Below are 23,868 nucleotides of genomic sequence, written 5' to 3'. Positions count from 1 at the left end.
ATATTATATCATAAAAGATATATTATGTAGTTATTAAACAAATACCATTTCACTTGGGATGACAGCCCTTGCACAGCCCCCGTCTATTCTGTTCTCGATTTCGATAAAGAAGATAAATTACAGGTGTGAGACCTTATTTCACTGCGCAAGGTGAGGAGTTGAACATACGACTTACTGGTGCAAATCCCACCTTATTGCTGTCCGACCACTTGACCTATGTCCCGAGGGCAACAAATACCATTTTACTTGGGATTATCGCTCTTGCGTGGTCTTCCGTCGCTCGTGTTCTCGAGTTTGGTAGATGAGGTAAATTATAGGTGGATGCTTTGTTTTACTGCGCAGAATAAGAAATCAAATCCATGATCTATTGATCTAAATCTCAATTTATCGTGATCCAATTATTTGACTTGTAGGCAACAAATACCATTTCAGTTGTACAATACACTTTTGGTGAAAGACACGTTTTGCATTATATAGCATAGTCGCTTCCTGCGAGGTGAGATTGGATACTTGGTTGAGGTGACCCATTAATTCGGCCCACCATTGGCCATAGGGCAAAAGAAGGTTCCGTGAACGGGGCGGGATCGTGTGGGCCAAAGTTGGGCGTGACAGCTAGTGCCAGTGTCGATGTTGGGGCCAGTCCAATTGGGAAATAATCGAAATTCCATTCTTTGGGTGCAAAAGGTGAAATCCATCACTTAAGGGCTCCACACACTACTCCACGCACGTGAGAGGGGTTAATCACGGTACACAACAGTGCATCAGGTAAGAGGTACAGTGCATGGTGCTCACAAAGAGCCACCCCACAGGAGGGTGAAACTCTCATAATTCGACTGCCATGATTCGAACATGTAACCTTGGATGTAATTTGCTACGTGAGAACCGTGCTGCCCACTGGGGACAAAATGCCATTCTTTTGCACGGAGAGAAGCTCGATATTGGGAGAAAATGTCCGTTGCTTGGATAGAAATTCGAATTCCTGAAAGCGAAAAGCAGTGATTGTGAAAGTGAACAAAATGATATGAAAAAGACAGGTAAACAACCTTCCAGTACACGCGGTTGATGGAACGCAGCATTTCGCTGTTTCGGTAGCACGGAAGTCGCAAGGAAAGTGTCCGAGAATTTTGAATTTTCGCGGCATTGCAAGGAAGCAGCGAAGCAAAGTAATTTGTGGAAGCGGAATACTGAAAGTCCCTGGGAGGGATTTTCTATGTATGCTAACAGTAAATTGGATTTCTGAGCCCAATTTTATTTGTTTGAGTTCCAATTACATTACAAACTCTTAGGAAGAATTGGTATTCATGTTTCTTTGGTGGATTTTTGTTCTATCCATCTAATCCATCAGAATGTCTGAAATCCAATCATTTTTTAGGGCCGAATTTATTTTATGTACTCAAATCTTTTTTTTTTTTTTTTTTGCATCTGTTAAACAGATTTCTTAGGTTACATGCTGGACGTCGTTCAGGGGAAAATTGAATATAAACAGAGAGAAACTTATCTCAAAGACGTTTCCGAAGTTCCCAGAGAAATACAAGAACACAAAATTTCTTCTTGCTTATATTCAACTTTATCGATTATGTCCTCTCTACAGCAATCATGTCAACAATCCAATCCCAAATGCACCACGAATGACCAAATAATTTGGTGAATCCTGATGGAGGTAAAAGAAAAGGAAGAATAAAAGGTTGAAAAAATTACATTCCGATAACTCATTTACTTACCCTCTCACCCAGAAAGAGAAAAAAGAAAAAAAAAAACAAAATTGCAATTACAATCAATTAACTACAGTAACATTTCCCTTTTTCCCCTCTCTGTGTAAAACTTAGAACATAAAAAGTAAACTCTCAATCTGTAGGCTGCAACAGGAAATTAAAGTCCGATCTTTGACGGAGGAGGGGTGGTGGATCCACATTTGATATGCTCATGTCGAGGAAGGATCTGGACATCTCTTCCAGAGTGAAAGGTATGCTGCAAAATTTGGATGTCTTTTAGTACAAGTTGTTAATGTACATTTTATTTACTGTATTTAGGTACATATGCATCCTCGTTTTATTTTATTTTGATTTTTAGGGGACAGGGTGGTGAGATTGCGTAGTTTAAGTTCATTACCTGGAATCCACATCAAGCAGGAAGGAGTTATTTGGCATGCTGATTGACTCTTCTGCCATTAATGCTCTCATCTTGCCAATCACCTGGAGTCCAGAAAGTACCAAGAATTTTCAGTCACTTTTTCAGAATGTTGACTCAAATATGTCAATAACGTATATCATTTTGATATTGCATATACATGTATATACCTTTTTTTTTTTTTTTTAATTTTCTTCTCTTTCATGCTTAAGCATTACAAGTTAAAGCCTGATAGTTCTAAACTATGTCAAGGTAAAATTAGGAGTTATGAAAGAAATTGGTCTTAAACACAAAATTTGCATTCTTCCATGTCTGATGCATCTTTATTTATTTATTTATTTTTTCTGTATATGATCCATCTTTGTTATAGATGTAGATGCCACCCAGGGTACAATATCTAAGAGAAATTATAGTCATTATCTCTTCTAACGTGATGAGCAAAGGTTTTGAAGATGTCCAATCATGGGAGAAATAAACAAGAACAAAGAATAAATTGAGGGGTTGTCTATGTTTATAGTGAACTGAAATGGCTTAGATCCTTTTCCAAAAATTATGCATTTCCGTTGCTTAACTTCTCATCTAAGAGAGATCACATACATAGGCATCCTAAATTTGCTTAATTGAGTACCTTGTCACCAAGAACCCCTTTCTTTCTTCTTTGCCTAACCTATAATGGTTTGAGCATCCCCTTCCTCAATGGATAGCCCCTCTGAAAGACATCTCCTTTTGGTAACCTTCATGCGTGCTTTTGATTTTTCTATTATAGATCTTTTAGCTCTTGAGAGCATGCCTTGGTAACAATGTTAAGGTTGCTTTCTTGTGATTGGATGGTTGCAGGTTCAAGTTGTGGAAACAGTTTTTTACAACACAAAGCGACGAGCATTGTTCACTAGGGACATCCTTTCAGATCTTCTAAATCTTTTGGCTTCATACAATATAAAATTAACACTATCCAGCAAATTAAGGATTTAGAAAGGAGTTTTTACAATTGTCATGCAAGAAAGCTGAGATTTTCTTTCAATTGGCACAGACATGAATACATTTGTACTCAATTATTTTGCTGACCATCAATGGGAATTACCTTAAGCATTCAGTGTCTCAATACTTTTATGCTTTATATGTTTATACCAGAAGAAACACTCTTAGACGAGGGACTAAGAATATAATTATATTCCCTAAAGATAAAAAGGCATTGCATTTGCAAATTGATGGTGGGAGATTGCAGATCTACTCTAGCAAAGGGGAAACACCCTTTTTTAAAGTCTAAAAGATTCATTTTTCTGGTAACCACACAAAGGACATCATCATTAAAGTGAAACAAAAGGGTCAGAGGAGATGTAAGTAAAACGAAAGAAGTATGAAAATTTGTGCATATACGTTGTCCGCACAACAACCTACCTTAGAAAAGAATTGAATTGCTTTTGAAGCAAATGTAAATTGTGTGTGTGAAAAATTTAATGCAATTCATATCTTTTTCATTTTATTTCATAAATTCACTTTAGTAATTGTTTATAAGCATAGTTTTGCGTAGCATCTGTGATTATAACTCAAATATTATAAAGACTTACCTCTGATGATAATCCTTGAGTTCCGTATTTGTCATCCCAAAACATTGTTCCAATGCGGTAAATTTGTGGAATGCTCAACATCTAGATCAAGAAAGGAAAACAGAATACCGTAGAAGGTTATTCGCGGTTCATTATATGTATCTTTGATATTGGAAAACCACTTTTAATGGACATTCTGATACATGAAGAAAAAAGTTGATAGGGCTAATTCAGTGCATAAGCCTCTTGCCATTGCAAGAGCTGAGGAGGCTGAAATATATGAAGCCTCACCTCTGCAAACAGACAGGCTGTTTCCATGATTAAAAAAAGTTGGTATAAAAATGAAATTGCATGCTGAACAAGTTTTTTTAATTACTTTGAGAAGAGTGGTTAAGTTACCGGACAGAGTTCATTTGTAATCTCGTCTAATGATTTTTGAGACTTTTGATGCAAAACCTGCATGATTTAAGTATGGTCTTGTTAATTTTCAGTCAACAGTCAAGTTTATTGGTGGATTCATATGGGTCCAGAACATCTTACCAGAAATCCTACAGCTTGTCTTATGTGTTGGAGTTCATCCCATGATGATCCAGCAAACTGTGTATAAGATAATTGAAGTATGTCCTTATTTCCATCAGTTTGAACCTGGTTTGCATTAGTTTGCAAAAAAGATTCACGTGGATAAATATCTTACCTGATCTGTTGCTTTAGTGCACCAGTGTTCCAGTTCTTGCAAACCAAGCTTTACATATTCTCCATTGCTGAATGAACAGCACTCACGACGAAGCAATAAACTGCAAAAACATAAAAAATGAGGTTGAATGCTATACAACTTACTAAACTGGATCTCTTTACTTCTGGAATTTGGTTATATTTGGGTAGGAGCTGAGAGTGGGTTGGAGCTGTACCTGTTGAAAAGCTGGACATTTATGAATGAGAATACCTGACTGAAAAGTTTCTTTAGGATTAAGCAGGGAACCTGGGATGCAGTAGTTATCCATCAAACACCTTTCAATTTCCCTTTGTAAGACACACTGTATCCAGAATGAGATGTTAGAAAATTTCTTCTTACATGGTTTTCTGACAGGATGGTCAAGGTATGATCCAAGTTGTTCACAATACTTTGCCAGTGTATGTTTGATGCCTGTTGTTTTGCTACTATACTTGAATGAATACTTTTAGATGACGCTCTAATTGCTTTCGCCCTTGTCATTCTTGGTGCCTGCTAATAATTCTTCTAGAATTCATCAAATGTTGGAGAAAATAATTATGAATTGTGTATTTTTTTTTTTTTACTTGTGTACAAGACACTTACCTGAATACATAAGTTCAAGAATGGGCTGATCTCTTTCTTTAAGCTATCACGGATCATACCATATATTTTCTCAACACAAGCAGTCAGATGTTGCTTAAAAAGAAGGGCTGGATATTTAGCTTCTATTCTTGACCGTATTGTTGGCTTTCCTTCCATTCCACTGTAACCGCTTGAAGTTCCCATTCCCATTGATGATATGCGAAACCCCTGATATTTTATGTTTAGGGTTATAAATCTTTAAGTGGTGTCTGTGTTAACAAAATGTTTTAGAAAAGCTTACTTGTGCCATTCTACCAAACAAAGTTGTGGGTGAGGTTCGATTACGATGTGAAGTCATGTTAGGTGCATTGCTGGCTTTGATTGTGTTTTGTAGAAGAAATAAAAGGGTGGAAGTTGTTGAGAGCCAATATGCCAGATCTTTGATGTTATCCTGATTCTGCAACAACATAATGCAGTAAATTAGTTGATCAAAATGTTAAATGATTAGAAATAAAAATAATTTGGCAAATAAGTTCACTTATCAAACAGGCTACTGGATTTATCGCCAAAAGGACCACATCCGGTCACTAACACATGATACTTAACTTAAAAGTGCCTAGAGCACTTTTAGTACTTCCATGATGGTTGCAAATGCTACCTCTATTGATGACCGGATCATGTGGATAATCCTATCGAATATATTTGTCTTCTCTGCTTCAAAAGATCTCCAATGGAGAAGTGCTCTGTATACTATACAGGCAGCAACAGGTCTGCTATTGTCAAAGCGCTTGTCTTCTATGAGGCACTTTATTAGTACGTCTTGATTTTCCTGTTTATAAGAAGGAATAAGAAGAGATATGTAACAGGAATACTGCGTCCCCACCCCCTATGACACCCCCCCCCCCCCCCGGGCCATAAAAAAAAAAAAAAGATAGCATAAATGAAGCATTTTTTCTATTTTACTCATCACATAATCTTTTTTACTCTATACCTGCTGTCTATCTGTTGTGGATCTTTGTCTTGTTAGGATGGGAAGAAGGAGAGGCTCTGGTTCCTGCACACATAATTTACTCATTTTTTAGACCTAACAACTGAATACTCAAAATTCTCATTACTGGTAAATTACTTAAGAATGATTCTATGAGAAGGTTGGCAATACTTTTGCTGTTTCATTCTCTGCTTTAGTTGGTTGGTAATGCTCCTCTTTGTGATGCCCATTGTCAAAACACTGCATTGTTATTGTGGTCAGTTACAAACAGTCTATCAATTTCACTATCAAATGGCTATTCAAACGCTTACCCTGGATTGCAGTTGCACCTGTTTGGGACTAGCTATTTGCTCCACAATAACTTTTTGGCTGCGGAGCAGTTCATTTTCTGATTCCAGTTCTCCAATCTTGCTCTTGAGGCTGTTGGATAAATCCTTCAGATTCATGTAGTGGGGACTAGTTTCAAAAGTAAAAACCTATGTGGCTATCTCTTAGCTAATGATTTCTGTTATCTCAAAACTATAAAATAAGTTGAATCCATGTCTAGCCAACTTGCAACAATATAGATATACCATGGAGAAAAGCTCCTGGACTTGTGAACTTGATATGGGCTATATTTTCATCGTTAAGATAATTTCCCAAAGAATATTTGATCTGAAGAATTTAGCATGCAACCAAAGTAGTGTCACACAGTCCCAATGATAGTTGAAGATTTTCCATAAGTTATTAAATTGTTTGTCAGACACATTGTTTCGTTTATACAGTCTGATGAGAAGCAGGTTAGGTTTACAATTATGCCTTTTATGCAACAACTGAAAAAAATTTGATATTGTGATCTTCGTTCAAACTGAAGGGAGCAATATTAGCCTTTCTTTCTTTCTTTATTTATATATTAATTTCTTCCTTTTCCATTTCACTCAAAAGAACATCCAAATCAGTCAGTGTTGGTTTTTGGAAGATTATGTTTTTTTGGTTATATTTTCTATCTGTTTAAGCAGCACATAACACTACAATGTTCTTGTTTCTTACATTTTCATTTCGTAGGTGAGATCCTCATTTTCAAACTGAAGGGAGCAATATTATCCTGCCTTTCTTTCCCTTTTTTTTTTTTTATGTATTCCTTACTTTTCCATTTCACTCAACGGAACATCCAAATCAGTCAGTTTCAGTTTTTCCAAGATTATGTTTATTTGGTTATATTTTCTATCTGTTTGAGCAGCACATAACACCATCATGTTCTTCTTGCTTCTTACATTGTCATTTCGTTGGAGAGATCCTCATTTGTTGATGCAACCAAAGCTTGCTGACGTAGAACCTGGTTCTCAGACTCAAGGGTGGACAAGTTCAATTCTAATCTGAAAGCAAAAGCATAAAGAAGAAATAATTTGATCAAAATCACTGTCATACAAATTGATCAATGGATAAGCTTTTTAACTACCTTTCAATAATTTCTTGAAGCTCTATAACTTTACGCTGTGAATCTTCTCCCTCTTTTAGTCTTGTCTTGCTCTCATTTTCAACTTGATAATATTTCTGCTCAAATTCCTCAACCCTCTTCTTTAGCTCTCTTATTTCACCCTGCATGCCATTAACATATAATAAATCAGCTCTCACCTCCAGCACTTGCAAATTTTTGACTTTTTAAATTATTTTCTATATGGATGGCATGCCAACAATAGATGACTGTATTTTTCTGTGAAGTGGCATGATGGCTAAGGGAAAGAAATAATTTTTTTGTCTGAATTTTTTGCACTGTTCTGTGTCAACTGTCCAGACCATTTCGTATTTTACACTTATCATTTATTCCCTATCTATTATGTGAGAGTAAGGTTCTATTAAAGTTAAAGAAAAAATTTTACTAGGACAACTATAAAACTAGCTTTGTTGTATGGCACAAAATGTTGGACAGTGAAGCACCAATATGTGCAAAATATGTAACATAATGGAGACAAGGGTGTTATGGATGTGTGGCCTTGCAAGAAAAGAAAAAAAAAATAGAAATAAGGTTATTCATAATGGTTGGAGTGGCTCCTATTAAAAATAAGACATGTGAGATCCAATTAAGCTAGTTTGGTTATGTGAGAAAAAGACTAATAGAAGCATTTGTGAGCAGAGTGGATGGAATTGAACAAGTATCTAACAAAAGTGGTAGACAAAGATCAAGAAAAACTTGTTGGAGACACTTAGGTAAAATATAAGTTATAGAAGCTTTATAGAAAATAAGATGAATTAGAATTTATGTAATTGACCCTAATAGTGGGATAAAGACTTGGTATGTTTTTGTCGTCGTTTATTTATTCCACAGCTCATTTTCTGCCAAGTTTCATGTCTGACTCTGACCTTCTGTTGTTTCTATTCCAAAGATCCCTTTCTTCTTTGGATAAGGGTTGATCCACTAATTCTTGCGTATTCTTAAAAGTTAGGGGTATCTATTCTTTCATTAATCTTTAAGATTCAGATACTTTAGTTTTGCCTGCATTTAGTAAGTGTTAATCATCATAAGTTCTGCTCTCTTGATTGTATAACCTTTATGCCACTTATTATAAAATGTATAACCAGTTGGATAGACAGATATTACCTCCTGTTCCTCATTATGAAGTGTCAGTTCCTCCACCTTGCCGTTGTCAACAACTGGTACTTCTTTGATGACTGGGGGAGCTTGCTCAATTGCCAACTTTGCTGCTTCTTTCTCTCGAATGATTGCAGCATGAGCTTCATCCAGTTTCCCTTGCATATCCTGGAAGGCACTTTGTAGCTTTGCAATTTCTTGTCCTTTTGCTTCTTCGAGATCAACCTACAAGAAAATCACATTTTTAGCACTGTGAGCTGTAGCCTCAAGTGGATCCATTCTTTCAAATACGAACTCTGTTTCAGTTTTCTTTAGGTATCATTTATTTTGTCCTCATATGTGCTATAAGGTCAATATACCTTTGCATAATTTACTAAATTTCGGGAGAGTTTTCCCAAATCAGGCATATATGAGGAGAGTGGATGAAATGGAACAAGTTTTTAGCAAAAGAGGTAGAGGAAGACAAAGAAACACTTGGTGGGAGACTCTTAGGTATGATTATGAGTTATAAGGGCCTTATGGAAGATATGGTTATGGATAGAAATGATTGTATGGGCTAGAATTCATGTAGCCTACCCACCTAGTGGGATTAAGGCTTGATATGTTATTGTTATTGTAGTTTAGCTCTGGCATTGGCAAGATGGATTGCTTGATAGGTCTGACCTACCAACCCCTGTTTGCTAAAATATTAACTTCTCCTATTTAAACTGGAACAAGTACAGTTGCATCTCCTATTTAAGTTTTGCTGATGTGTTTCAACCAAGTTATCAGAGAGTATACCCTCAAGTGCTTTTCAAATTCTAGTCTCCAGGTTAGCTCTTCAACACGCTTCTCCAGCTTGTCCTTGGCTTCCTTAAGTGCTCCTGTTTCTCTTGCTTCCTGCAGTAACAAATTCAACAATTCTTAACATCATATTTTGTTTATTAGGTTAGGTTCTATTTTACTGAAGTTGGATGTTTGATATTGTCCCATAGTACTTGAAAGAAAATAATGTACCATTCTGAGCTTTCTGAGCTCCCTTCTTGCAACTCTGGATCTCCATAGACACTGAAGTGCAAGTGTTGCTTTCTTGTGCTGTTTATATGCAGTAAGTGCATGGTACCGTCGCCATTGAGTCTGTAAGGAACAAAAAGAGATATAATTATGCTTTCAGTTTGAAGGTCAGAATGCTGCATATGTTATATTTGCATTTGGGCATTGTTACCATTGGCACTAACTACTACCATCCATCCCTAGACCATGGCCATATTCTCAACTCATTTATGTATTTTATGTTAATGTTATCCTAATTCATCATCATGTCAGTGAATTCTGACATTGTAGCTCAAATTCTGCACGTCCTTCAATTTTTTTTGGTTTCTTCCTAAAATTCTTGATTCTCCTTACAGCAGGTTGCCTTTTGTAGAATCCAAATATTGTAACTTGTGAATTGATTCATGATCACAAATCACTGCCAGTATTGAAGTTTTCTCTGTTTTCCTTCATCTTCAAAATTTCTAGTTTAAAGAATCAATCCCGTATGTCTCAATTGGACCCAATTTAGTACCTGAACTAAAGTTGCGGCCTTGTTTCTTCTTCTGTGCCTGTACTCATTTCGAGCTGTCATTGCTCGTAATCCAGTTTGAATTGCTATTGCTGATGCTTGTGAGTTTGTGTAAGATTTTCTTGCTGCGTGAGCACGTACATGTTTCTGTACACGGATTGAAGCAGCTTCCTTTCTCATATATTCATATAGCTTGCGTGCAAGTTGTGCTGTTCAAGGTAGCAAAAGGAAACTAGTTATTTCCAGATCTTCCCTATAAAATTTCTTATTTAGCTGCATCTGGCATTATGCAAGTATCCCTTTGTTATGTTATCTGCTTATGATTGGGATGTAAAATTTTTTGAGTCAATCCCAAGCCTGGCAGTAGGGCCAAACTGACATATACTTAACTACTTCATTTTACTTAAAGTACAGAATATAGAAAACATAGTGTCATTACAGAAATTTGATTATCAGTTTGTTTCTATTTTCCTAATTATTGTGAGCAATGATGCTATTATATAATTTAGGAAAAATAGATTACCTCTCCAGAGTTTCTGCATATGAATTGTAGCACCTCTTAAGGTGATGAACTCTTTTCGGGTGAGATATGTACGGATTTGTCTTTGGATGTGCCTTGCAGCATTAGCCAGAACTTCAGTTCTTCGAGCATCTAACTCGGCCATTTGTCCAGCTCTGAGAAACACCTTAGTTTTCCCAATCTGTAATATGGAATATTATGTAGAAAAGACTCTTGCATTAGTTTGCAAAAGTTTAAAAATTCATTTGCATGGATGGCGTATATATTATGTGGCATAGGCTTATAGCTCTCAAGTTCATACCTGATAGCCCTTTAAGCCCATCCTGTCACAGATGGCAATGCATGCTGATTTCTCGTCAGATCTGCAGACAAAAAGCAGTTGGAATCAGAGTTATTGCTGCATCAGTGTATATCTTATTACTCGTAAAGGAAATATATGTACTTAATAATGTTTCTGTGGGAGTTCCCGAGGAAGATAATGAAACTATGTTTGATATTGTGTTGAATTGAACCTAAAATATAGCTATCAGGGTAACATTTTGTACAAGTTAATAGTAAGTAGCTATCGTGTACCCATCCAGAACATCTGGAGCTAACATCCCAAAGCGGTCAAGGAACTCGTCGAATGTTCTTTTTGTTGGATATCCAGCACAACTTATCCTTATTGCCTCTAGTACACCCTGCCACAATTTTTTCCAGGAAGAACTTTATTGTAAAGGAAGTATCAGAGTATTGACCAGAGTGAATGCCAGGTGAGGTTGCATCGGGAAGCGACTTACCCCACATCTTAACTGATTCAAGACATTGTAGTTCTCAAAGATTCCGGGTTTTAAAACTGTATTCGGCTTCACACATCTGATGTAGTGGGGCTCCGTTGTGCTCAGGGTTTCCATTAAAGCTTGGAGTTGTTGCTGTATTTCAAAGTTTGATGTATGAACTGGTCAGGTCTTAAGAGTCCCCAAAGTTAAAGTTCCTTCAAGCTGTGAAATTTGGGTTACCTTGAAGCGGGTACCAATAGATGAGAACTTGGACTGCTTAGATGTTTCCTCTGGTAATGGAGGAAAGAGATTTGCAACAAAACTGCACTTGGAGGCATTTAATAGAGCTTGATGTTCTGCTACGACATAATCCTTGTTTTTATCGAGGAATTGATCAGCTTGGTAAACAACCTATTGGACCAAAAGTTTTACATTGATTAAGTGGTCAGTATAACCTGCTATTAGATGATCAAATTTGGAATTTTAGACTTAGCAACAAAAAAAAATAAAAATAAAATAAAGGAATTTCAGGGTTGCTTACATCGCCAGCATAATGGTTAATTGTGAAGTCTGTTCGAGCAAGTTTTGGCTTGCTAAACCGTTTATGACCCTTATATGTCTGGTACATCTTTTGTGCAAATGTCTCATGGGTTGACTTGGGAAACATACTGCAAAGGAAGTCAATTAAGCATGTGCCATGCATATATCTGTTTTTGATTATTTTAGGTCTTCTGTTAGATATAAGTAGGATTGACATGAGAGTGCTGGAAGTATTTTCTTCACCCCTTACAAGATAGCGATAGACAAAAATTCTTCTGGATGTAGATATTATTTTGCTGTAGGCAACACTGACTAAGTTCAAGGTTCAAACTTTGACCATGTTGGTCATTCAAATCATGTCGTTCACTTATTAATATGCTACATGTGTTAAAATAACATATTGATATGATTATGATATTGCAAGTAGGCAAAATACATACCAGGCTTCATCAAGAAGGGCAATTATACCTCCTGGTTTCTGCATACAGAAATGAATAATCATCATCTGTGATGCCAATGTAGTCAGGTAGTGTGGAAATTGGATTTGTCAGTAAGTACCTTCTCAATAAGATCCAGAACATCTTGATTATCCACAAATTCTACGTAACTCCAGTCAATTTCCTCTCGTGTGTACTCCTCTTGCTCCATCTTGAATACATGCTGTAGACATGCTTTTTCCATGTAATTTCATATTGAGCATTGCAGAATGTAGGAGATACGAATATAAATACTTCTATACATACTGATCTACTTGCATACATATATGTATATACTCTTTTATTGCAGCGTACGTAACTGAAAGATACAAAAAATGTATTCTTGTCCTCACCTGATTGAAATGCTGTTGCAACTTCTCATTTGTTAGATTGATGCATAGTTGCTCAAAACTGCCAGATGAAGCATGTGACAAGCTCCTTAGGTAGAGATGTAAAGAGATTTATGTTGAGAAATTAAGGAGCATACTATTATTTACCTGTTGATCTTGAAACTCTCAAAACCATAAATATCAAGAACTCCAATTATACTCTTTGCATCAGGGTCCTGGCCAATTGAATTGTTTATCTTGTCTACAATCCTGCCACAGTTTAGACATGAGTATTCTAGATCAAGTTTTGCTGAGCATAATAAATACCTTGAATCAAATTGCAAGTGCACTTAAAAGATGTGAGTTTGATTGCTTGCCAATCAAAAAGTCTGGAATATATTGTCTTTGCTAGGGCATCCCGACTTGTGGCAGCTGAAGCAGGATCTAGTGGTTTTGTAATGTTTCCATCAGGAGTTACTATCACACGCTTGCAAAGTGAGTCTTCTAGTGCCTTCTCGTCACACCTGGATAAAAGCATATTAGAGATGACATTGATAATAAAATCTGCCAAACGGTAGCTTCTACGGTCATGATGGTTAGAGTTCAGACATGAGTAGCTCTGCTGCTGTTTGAAGATGATAGCATGATTTCTCATCTTTCAGTTTTGAAGAATCCATCTCATTTCCTTTGATGAATTCTATGTTTCCTAGATGGAGTATTGCAGCTACCACACGAAATATAGCATCCTACAAGAGGAAAATTTAATATGTTAACGACTACTTTAATTAGGTTTCTCTGTATCATTTGCATTTATATGGGGCACGCACCTGCTCCTCCGGGCAGATTCCTACCACATCCATGGCATTTCTGGTCTCCAGATATTCCCTTGCATCATCTACATTTGCAACTTCATAGCAATTAGTTTGATTTAGATAGTGAAATGTCCTTGGATCTCCTAGTTTGAATTTCTTGACATCCTGAAAAATAATACTTTCAGTTCAATGTTTATGTAGTTATGGTCATTCATATGACTGCTGATTCAAATTTGATCGTGTGGGATCACCTCAGCTGGTGCTGCACAGAGCATGTAAAAGCAATGATAATTCCGCTCTGGGTCAGATACTTGGCAAACACGTGATCTCTCAAGAAGATATGTCCGAACTGCCGCACCAGAGATCTTTCCGTGCTTATCAAATTGGATCTCTACAAATTTACCAAAACGACTGGTACAGCCATTCAGCCATATAAATTTTCTTGTAAGTCAAATAATAGAAGTAGATTGAAATTAGAAACAGAATACATTTGAAGAACAAGCACCCTAACTAATGCACCTGGAGTTGTTGTTTTTCACTGTTTTGGCATTCCCAAATGCTTCCAAGACTGGGTTGGACTGAAGGATAAAAGTAAGTTAACTAAAATCTTGTGCCATCACTTAATGTGTATGTAGTAATACTGAATTTTACACACACCTCCAAAACTTGTTGTTCAACTGTTCTTCCTTCAGTACAAGATCTGCCACCCATGAATGCAAGGTATCTCATAAGCATCTTAGTTGTCTCTGTCTTACCAGCCCCACTCTCTCCACTCACCAAGATGGATTGACTTCCATGCTCATTTATCATTGCCCTGACATTAAATGATAAAAAACTTTTTGTTAGATTATGTTTGTATGGAAGTCAGGTGTCATTTGTGACCATTTGGTTTCATCCAAGTTTTTGTATACCTGTAACAGGCATCTGCAACAGCAAAAAGATGGGGACTTAGCTCACCAAAAGCAGCCCCTTTATATTGTTCCATCATGTGGATGTCATACAAGTGTGGCAGTCTCCGGAAGGGATTGACTGCTATTAGAATATTCCCGGTGTAAGTCTGTTTATTTCAGAAGTGATTATCAGTCTTCTAGTTGTTTCCAGATATGCATTATGAAGCTTTTACTGCATTGCTAGAGAATTTTACTGCAAATTCAGTCTTCAGTAGGCTTGAGATTACTCACATATATCTCATTGAGAGCAAACCGGGAAGCGAGATTGCAAAGAACTCCTGGCTCGTGGAGGTAAGCTAACTTGGTCATGTCATCAACCCCTGCTGGTGGCGCTTCTGTGTCTTTTGGGTATACGCTTGAGATATCCGCAGTTATCTGCAAATGTCAATGGTGGTATTGCTTAGTTTGGATGCATTATGTTCAAGTTGTTAAATTGCTGGGGTGTTTAGTTTTTTGCTATATAATGTTGGATATACTACTCCTAGGAAAAGAAGCAGTGAAAGCTAGGGGACGGTACAGCTCAAATTCCTCTCATACTTGTGAGAAGAGTTTCTGCATAACAAGGACCGTTACCATCATTAGCTATTGAAATATGAGTACATTTTTGAAGAATTATACAGGGCCAAGGTCTCTTCTAGGGTTTTCAATACTTCATTATGAATTTTCCCTAGCTTGAAAGGTAGAACAGAGCCACGGACCTTTTACTGGCATTAGATTTTTCTTCTATGAATAGCAATTTATCACAATCCATAGCTTCTGACACTGATTAATGAAAATGGTTGTGTCTTCAGTTTTATTGGTATTATCTTATATATGAAATATTGGTTGTCTATTTGAATATGCTATCATATATTTATATTACTATAAAGTGTCCGGAGGAACAGATTTTATTCAAGCGTTATGACCTCTGATTGATCAATCAAAATGGCATAGAGAAGGCCTTCAGTAGTGCTAATATATATCTTATAGACATTATTAATAACCTCTACTAAATAATTTCATGTTTTTATATTTTTTGGTTATGCGCAGGGCCTATAAATTTGGACGTTATTTTTAATACCTATGCTCTAGTGATCATGGCAATACGAATGAATATATGATCCTAATTGTTTGACCATGTTGCATATGGCAGCTTCCAAGAGAAGGAATGATAAAGAGTATCTTACAGTTCTTCCATTTGTGGTAACTATGGTGGCATTTGTGCCTTTGATTTCTATTACTTCACCATCGATCCATGCGGCTTCAGGATCTTCTGCCCACACATGTGATCCGACTATGATGTTTACAGGAGTTCCCTGGATTGTGGAAAAACCAGAAAAGGATATGTGATGTTTCCTTAGAGAGGAAAGATTGAAAAGTCATCCGGAAATGAGGAACACATACCCAGAATAGGGAAGAAAGCTTACCATGATTGTGATTCTATATGATCATCTGATGCAGAAGGGCGATACAGAGAAGCCAATGGAAGGAGGCAGGGAGAGGCGTTAAGGAGAATGGTGGTGCTATTAAGGAATGATGGTGTGGAGGTTTGCAGGAAATAAAAAGTAGACAGAATGTTGAAAAGGAATGTTTCAAAGCAAATAAAAAGCAGAGGAAATGGACGTGGTGGTAAACTCAAAAGGAAAAGGCAGGGCAGCCACCCCTCACCTCCCCCTCCGCCTCCCCCTCCCCCACCTGCTGTCATCTTTCTACTAGTTTTCCTATTTTTTTTTTATCATTCCATGTAGGATGCCGACTTGGCACCAGAGAAGCCCCAAGATACTAACATTGTATCATTCTTAAAGTCAGCCAGTGATGCGTTTCCATCGCAGAGGCAATATGGGGAATTCTTGTTCAGTTGATGCAGTGGATAGTTCTTCCAATTGATTCTTATTTCAGCCATCTGATGGGTGGACCCTTTGCTTTGCTATGTTAAGGCCATTGCGTTGCTAATTATGTTGGGCATTGCCAAGCACAGTGGGGATTACTAGCTGTGATTGAATGGTTATAAAATTATGAGTGTGTCCTTTTACATGGTTTTGCCTTTACTTTCTCTTAAATCAATAGAACTAAAGATGATCCTTTGTTAAGATAAAATGTCTCCATTTTGCCCCACTAATTGCCTATACTGCCCCATGATTTCTACCTTTCAATCTTACTTCTTTTTAAGATCCAATCTGATTTTTCCTATTCTTGTGAAACGTGAATTACAGGTGCCTGCTGGATGATCTTAAATGATCCTTCTATTATTCAGTGAGGCTGCTTACAGCTGGCCATCCCAGGGCTCACAGCAACTTCCTCATTTGATGACTTGTACGTTTTCAGATTGTTATTAATTGGTTGAACACGCATGTGTATTTCTGAGAGATTGGACACGGTAGAGTAGACAACTTGATTTTGAAGAACTGTTTTCATTTCAAAAGTACTCAATTGTCATGTTTTGACAATGCTTTCCTTTACATTGCTACTACCAGTTAGTTCCCCATAGAAATAGCTGAGTTGCTGAAGCCAATGAGGGAGGCTTGGGCATTCTTTAAGAAGTCAAAAGGGGATCAGCTGGTGATTCTATTGGTAAGTAAAAAAACACGAGAAAAGGAAAGGGGAAGGGGCATCATCTTTCCTTCCTGATCTGATAGTGAAGAAGAGAAGTGGGCCCCACTGGGGGGACACCTGGAAAGTTGACAGCCCTTTGATGTTCCCACCTTCATATTCTAAATTCAACCCACCAACCTTTGGGGTGGCTACTGGGCCTCCGTCGGCCTCAAATTGAGATCTTCTTTCTTTCTTTTTTTTTTTTTTTTTCTTTTCTTTTTCCATTCATTTAGGGCGGTGGGGGTGAGAAGGATGGCTTGGAATTGAATTGAAAATCCTTTCTCACATGGGAAAAGGTCCTGTGCAGTGGGACCCATAAAAGGCTCTCTCTCCCTTGCTTTCCAACCAAGCCTTCTTCATTCTTCCCTCTTTTTGCTGGTTATTATTTTAGTGGGTTGGTTTTTTTTCTAATGTTGAATGGACTAATTATTAGGTCTCTCTAGCTTGCTTGTAAGGCTGTTTAATCAGAAGCTAAACTAAGGTGCATGTGGTCTCTATAATAGTTCGCTGCACTGTTGCCTCAATGCCATGTAGATGTGGAGTACAATCTTTTTTTATTTTTAGGAATTTAAAAATAAAAAAATTTCTTCTGTACTTATATATTAAATTTGTTAAGTGGAATGAGATGAGAGGATCACGATCAAGATCTCAAAGTATTTTCTTTCTCTATTTGTTTATAAGAACAAAAGGATAAACAAAATGAGACTTTAGGTTTACTTTACTAAATAGTAGTTAGTTTATTTTTTTTAATAAACTTGAGCTGAGACTTTAATGGGGCTTTTTTTTTTAAAGGATATTTATTTATTTATTTGACAAAAAGATGATTTTAAATAAAAAATAATTGACAATTAAAATTTATGTAATTAATTTCTTTTGGTGAGATTTAGCCTTAATATTGCAACAAAACAGTATTTTACTGCACAAGACTTGTTCATGTATAAGAGTAAATGAGGATTATTTTTATATGTAATTTTACTTTTATTTCATAAAGAAATAATATTCACACTTCAACACAATAAGACTTAGACAGCAGGTGTGAGTTTAAAAGAAAAGGGTAAATTACATTTACACCCCTTATAATTTGGATAAATTTTACAAACTATCCTTGAAATTTACCTATGTTGCACATAATACTTTTATATTTTTAAAAATAACACAAACTTTACTTCACTTTTGTAATAGCCCTTCACTTTCCCTACTGTTAACTAACAGCAGTATTTGTCGGAGCATAATTTCGTTTTGCTTTCTTTTTCCTTACCAAATCCAAAATCCAGAGAGCCCTTCATTTGTTAGAGCAGAAGAAAACATCGTAGGATTACGGTTTCCTTGTTCTACAAGGACAAAGGCCAACTTTCTCAATTGACACTGGGCCGTACTAACAAAACTGGACCAAGCCCAAGCCCAATAATTATGAGGCCAGTTGTCCCATTATGCTTGAACCCGTGGCCGAGAACCTAATATCAAGAATTAGGTTACACTTGCCTGATCCATAAAATAAAGAATTGTCTTATATATAAATATATATATCATAGGAATATCCAGTCCTATCTTCTTGATAATTTTCCTTTGAACATGGCAGCCAATGAGATGGCGATTGCAGCACTGCTGTTGCGCTCTCTGATGGCCTCCACACAAAGTCAGCCGAAGAGGGCATCGCAATTCTCTGCTATTAATGCATGCAGCGTTATTCATCAGTACTTAATTGGTTCATGTAAGTTAATTAGTGCCTGCTAGTTTTTACAGAAAAAACAAAGAAAGAAAGAAAGAAAAGATTTTGATGGTGTACAGAACCCCTAATTAATGATTAGACTATTAACTTGGTTCAATGGTGGAAAAATTGAAGTTTCGTCAAATCAAATGTGCTCGTAGTTGAAAATCTTGCAATCACAAGAGAAAAAAAAATGCTATTAGGTATGCCTCTAAATGTTTTAAGTTAAAAGTGATTTAAATGGACTAATAGAACGTATGAGCCTTATAAGATAAAAGAGAATAAATATATGATAATAATAGATAACAAGTGAGAGATGATTTTTTGTACATAAGGGTCATGTACAACTCTTTTTTGTGATCAAAAAAGTATATATTATGGATGCATGATTATATATATATATATAATTGAGAGTTATTAATAATAAGGTCTCTATATTAGATGTGCCGAAGGTCGTTTCAAAATCTTTTATTGGTTATTTATAATTCGTCATTTTAAAATCTTTTATTAATTATCTATGAGAAAGGAGACAGTCTAATAACTGTATTGAGATGCATTCTAAAAACATGTATCAGGATATTAATGGTAGTGTATAAATTTTGGCAACATCATCTTTGCTTCAGCGGATGCAGGATTTAAAGAGCGTGCAGTGCAGATGTCTTTAGAGAGGCTCTGTATGCTGCTGCCTTTGCTATAAGATGCGCGCGCGCACGCACACACACAGACACACATCCATACTGCATGTGTCTCTTCCCTCTTTCCTTTTATCCCACTCCATTGCCTTGCAATGTTGACATAACATCTCATTTTATGATGCTTCAGGTCTAGTTTGACATGACCATCTCTCTCTCTCTCTCTCTATCTATATATATATATATATTACTATCAGATTCTTGTGGTGATATATATATTTATATATTAAGTACATCACAGATATAATTTCTATTTAAATAAATTAGTGGTAATATGTAAGATCGGGTGGATCCATTGATGCACCAACCGTTTGTTCAAGGTAATCATATATGTTTGGTTGACATGGGATGGGACCGGTTTAGGTCAAGCTCAAAATGAATAATGATGACAGCCATCCGTGAAGGACAAAGCTCCCAACCCTGGTTCTAAAAGTCAAATACTCTGCCTCCATATCCAATACCTATACGGCTATTAGGAAAGGCAATGGAGTTCAGTTCTGTTTACTCTATTTTATATTTTATTTTTATCTCGCATCTCCTTATGTTATAAGGTATATGTAAATTTTAATTTGTAACTATATTCTTAACAAAGGTGTGTGTACATATATGTATATATTTCATGTTTATTAATGATCAGCTTTATTAATTACAATTGCCATTAACCAAAACAAGTGCTATGTTAGTGTGATTCAACAAGAAATAATTCCATCATTGTCCACTCTAAACTGGAAGATGGATTTCAAACTCCTATTCCCTCCACGTATTTTCTTTTCTTTTCTCTCTTGTTATTATGCCCTCCAAATCTAATTAATTTGGGCTACTTTTTGAGTGATAATTAAATGATTAGCTTCTTGACGAAGGAACTTTTCCAGTCGAATTTGGCTTAATCTCAATACATGGAGTGGCACTAGCAGAAGAATTTCAAAAATTTAAAAAGAAGGTTATGAACACTGGAGAGAATAATTAGATGGCAAAAAATTATTGATATTGACATTAGGAGAAAAAATTGAGACGTGCAATGCCAAAATAAAGTCAGATTGGAACTCCCAACCTCAAAAGAAGGGCAATTATACCATTTATTTCCCTTCTTAAAGCTAATACTATTATTTATTGGATTCCCTTCCTCTCTGAGTGCAAATTGTGGGGGCACCCACTCACCATTTTAAAAAAGGGATTAATTAGCACAAGCTGATTAAACCCCCCCTGTCATTGTCCATCCATGCTCTACCAATTCTAATGGGATTTGGACCACATATATATATATATATATGTATATGTCTTTATTTGTTTATGGGCATTGGATTTCTCAGTACAACCAAACACCAAACATTTCAGACATTTCCTCTTAAATTTCCCCTTTTGTTGATCTACTATGACTGCATTAACAACAGTGATGCTCAAGTGCAATTTTAACATTTACAAGCTTCAATGCATTATGGGTTGTTGAATGGAACCATTACTCAGGCCAATAAATACTTCTAAAATAGGGGGAAAAAAGAAAATCACTTTGTTGCATCATTCTGAAATGTGAAGAATAGATAGGTTTCTATCTTTTCTTATTTCTAATATGATTTTATTTTTTTCTCAATCAATAAATATAAATACATTATTGTTGAAACAACCGCGTTATATGCTTAATTGTGTGTATTTGACAGTGAAAAGGTAAGGAAAGAGAGATAATCTTGAATGGATGGGAGAGGGAGGTCGGTCCATATAGAGCTGACTGCGGAGGCTCTGTCCCTCTCAGAGAAGTGAATGACAAGAACCACTTTGAATGCATTTGCCTGTAAATCTCCTACACGACAGCCTGTTTCCTTCTCTTCTTTGTTCCACCTCACTAATATTCAACTTCTAATACATCCTCAAAAGATAAAAAGGAGAACACACACAGTTGTTTTTATTTGTTTTTGGGGCTGTCAATTCAAATTCTAAGGAATTGGATCCACGATGTGAAAAGACCATCATGGCTGAGCAGGGGCAAAAGGAGTAGGGCCATTTCTGGAATTTCAACAGTATTCTACTATTTTTTTTTTTTTATCTATCAAAGAATGTTCTACTTTTGGCATGAGGAAAAAAAAAATTCCAAATGGGCAAAAGCGGATGGACCCTTCTCCTCTCTTCCACTCATTTATTTTTTTGGTGTGTTATTCAACCGCAAATTACTCGTATGTGATTAGAAGAGTGAGTTTGAGTTGTAAAAAGAGTTTTTTCTATAACAAAGAATAAGAAAGATATTAGGTATAAATATGATTTTGAAAAACATGAAGTTGGCAGATCAAATTTTATTCATATATCATATTTTCATAGAAGAGCATAAATTACATTTTTTTTTTTATCTTATGAAGTTAGATGAAGTTGAGGGGTCTCTCACTATTTTGAAAAATTAGAATGATCTTTTATAAAGTTTAAAACTTAATTCTTGCCATTCAATTATATGAAATAGACATCATGCGTGCATCTCTCTCCCTTTTTTTTCTCATATGGTAGCACATCGTCTTCAAAAGCACCCTCTTTGCTTTTTATATTAATTGATAAAAAACACCTTAGCAATTTGTTAGTGTTCATATTATAAAATGAACCATTACAATTAAGGGTGTGTAAATTTTAATCTAGATTAAAAAATTGGACCAAATTTGACTAAAATAACTAATTCAATCCAAGACCAAACCACCTTGGTATGGTTTTCGATTTAGAATATGGGCATTTTTTTTTTATTTTTGGTCCTTAGTCTTGGACCAAGAATCAAGATTTTAATATAATTATTTTTACCACTTTTGGTACCTTTGCACATAGCTAGGATCAAACCTTAATTTCCTTTGACATCAAACTTTAATTTCCTTCTCAGTTCTTCAATATCATTTTTGTTTATTTTATCTTACTCTTATCTTCTCAAATTATCGTTGTCAATCAATGCGATGTATACTTGCTATATACTTGTGCCACCATTAGGAACAAATTAACCACAACATTATCGTCAACAACACCACCTGTTTGCTTCATAACACCCATATTTCTAAGTGTGTTATAAACTGGTAATTTGAGATTTTTTTTAATAGGTACCCATTAACCCTAAAGTTTTTCAAACTTTTCTTTTTACCCCCTTAACATAACAACCTTAATAAAACAAAGTTAAGGCATATAATCATAATTTAACATGGAGCATAGTTTAGATTGAACCTAAAATTAAGTATAAAATTTCAAATGAACAATATACATATTCATTTGAGTGGACTTGAAATAAAAAACTAAGACTTTGTTCTCTTTACAATTTTTAGATCGTTTTTAATTTTTAATTTTTTTAAACAGTAAAAACATATTTACTTTTATATTTTCAAAAACAAGAAAAAAATTGTAAAGAAAACTTAAAACAAAAAAAATTATTTTAATTATTTTCATCACAAACACACTCAAAATTTTCAAAATACGAAAAATACTACAAACAAAAAGAATGCGTTTTCAGCAATCTCAAAACAGACACTCAAAACACAAAACTGAAAATGAATTTAAAAATCAAAATTAAAAATTGAAACACAAAGAGTATTAATCCAAAAGGATCTGAAATGAGAAACTAAAAATTTGTTCAACATACAACAAAATAAGAATACAAATAAAAAATGTTAAATATAAATATATATATATATATATATATGAGTGAGCGTGGAACTCTAAAGAACAAAAACAAATTTGTTATCTTCATGACTCCCTTTTTATGTAATACCTTTTTTTATGGATCATTAATTTCGTCTATGTGTGTGTATATATATATACATATTTTATAAAAAATATACATTTAAAAGTGAGGTATATGTTTCAAAAACATTTTTGCTAAGATACATGATATGAATAATCAATTTTAACAATTTGATAGTATCAAAATATTATATATTACACATTGGCATGAATTTTTCAAAAATAATATCCAACATGAGCAGTACCATTTTTCATATTTTATCACATATTATTTAACATAATGCTATGTAATCATGTATTTTTATATCAATTGTGCAAATAAAATTCTCTTATCCTGTACTTTAATTATATCTAAAGAGAAATAGGGAAAATTTTTACGTGGTGTCACTTTTGATTTCTTGTTTGTGACCTTGACATACTAAAAACTATTTTCTTGAACTTTAAATGTTTTGTGAATACTTGTTTTTCTAAATGAATATATTTATTTTTTTTTCATAAAATTTTCCCTCTTTTTTATTGTTTTCATTTTTTTTTCTTTTCTTTCGTATTTATTTATTTATTTTTATTTTCATTTTTTCCACTCTAGCACTTGTGTTTCATTCGCCTTATTCTATGCGTGAGTGAGACACGTATAATGCACACACTCGATAATTATCTAATATAGTATTTTTTTTCTTTGACAACTATTGTAATTCGTCGTTTCATTATCTTTTTCTTCCTTTATTCTTTTCCTTTCATTTTTGGTCAAAACACT

The 23,868-nt window shown here is 35.3% G+C and overlaps 1 protein-coding gene and 1 long non-coding RNA gene across 7 annotated transcripts; one reads left to right on the top strand and one right to left on the bottom strand.

Annotated features, from left to right (window-relative positions):
- Positions 1–1,542: 1,542 nt before the first annotated feature.
- LOC127802060 (myosin-12) lies at positions 1,543–16,008 on the bottom strand. Of its 6 annotated transcripts, none has more exons than XM_052337723.1 (40): positions 15,860–16,008; positions 15,620–15,748; positions 14,685–14,828; positions 14,415–14,560; positions 14,161–14,317; positions 14,023–14,081; positions 13,755–13,914; positions 13,519–13,668; positions 13,301–13,437; positions 13,069–13,215; positions 12,860–12,961; positions 12,716–12,773; positions 12,445–12,546; positions 12,327–12,364; positions 11,888–12,014; positions 11,587–11,757; positions 11,368–11,499; positions 11,162–11,268; positions 10,890–10,950; positions 10,592–10,769; positions 10,072–10,277; positions 9,522–9,641; positions 9,306–9,404; positions 8,535–8,750; positions 7,395–7,534; positions 7,210–7,311; positions 6,268–6,376; positions 6,128–6,196; positions 5,960–6,022; positions 5,627–5,797; positions 5,270–5,425; positions 4,990–5,196; positions 4,747–4,899; positions 4,583–4,653; positions 4,369–4,468; positions 4,215–4,271; positions 4,074–4,130; positions 3,696–3,776; positions 2,110–2,192; positions 1,543–1,968 (listed from the first exon to the last, which is right to left on the bottom strand). In XM_052337723.1, exons 1-40 carry the CDS (start codon positions 15,860–15,862, stop codon positions 1,845–1,847), a joined length of 4,692 nt encoding a protein of 1,563 aa, XP_052193683.1. In that variant the 5' UTR covers positions 15,863–16,008; the 3' UTR covers positions 1,543–1,844. The 6 variants fall into 6 exon arrangements, 2 of the variants coding, with proteins under 2 accessions (XP_052193683.1, XP_052193684.1); XM_052337724.1 differs by having other exon boundaries at positions 1,545–1,968; positions 4,747–4,896; XR_008023259.1 differs by lacking the exon at positions 1,543–1,968 and having other exon boundaries at positions 2,164–2,192; positions 4,051–4,130.
- LOC127802062 (uncharacterized) lies at positions 12,351–14,552 on the top strand. Its single transcript, XR_008023263.1, has 3 exons — positions 12,351–12,436; positions 13,705–13,917; positions 14,424–14,552. It is a non-coding gene; the product is annotated as an uncharacterized LOC127802062 (long non-coding RNA).
- Positions 16,009–23,868: the final 7,860 nt, after the last annotated feature.

This window comes from Diospyros lotus, chromosome 5 (genome assembly GCF_014633365.1).
Source record: "Diospyros lotus cultivar Yz01 chromosome 5, ASM1463336v1, whole genome shotgun sequence".
In the NCBI taxonomy this organism is placed as follows: Eukaryota; Viridiplantae; Streptophyta; class Magnoliopsida; order Ericales; family Ebenaceae; genus Diospyros; species Diospyros lotus.
Note: the sequence above shows the minus strand (reverse complement) of the source record. Positions and strands in the feature narration are given on the sequence as shown.

Bases quoted from the DNA above. Each gene is read 5' to 3' on its own strand.
- LOC127802060 (XM_052337723.1), bottom strand. The intron at 13,216-13,300 runs GTCTGAACTCTA...GCTTTTATCCAG, and splicing joins ACAGCAGCAGAGCTACTCAT to GTGTGACGAGAAGGCACTAG. The intron at 3,777-4,073 runs GTAACTTAACCA...TTCTTGATCTAG, and splicing joins TTACAAATGAACTCTGTCCG to ATGTTGAGCATTCCACAAAT.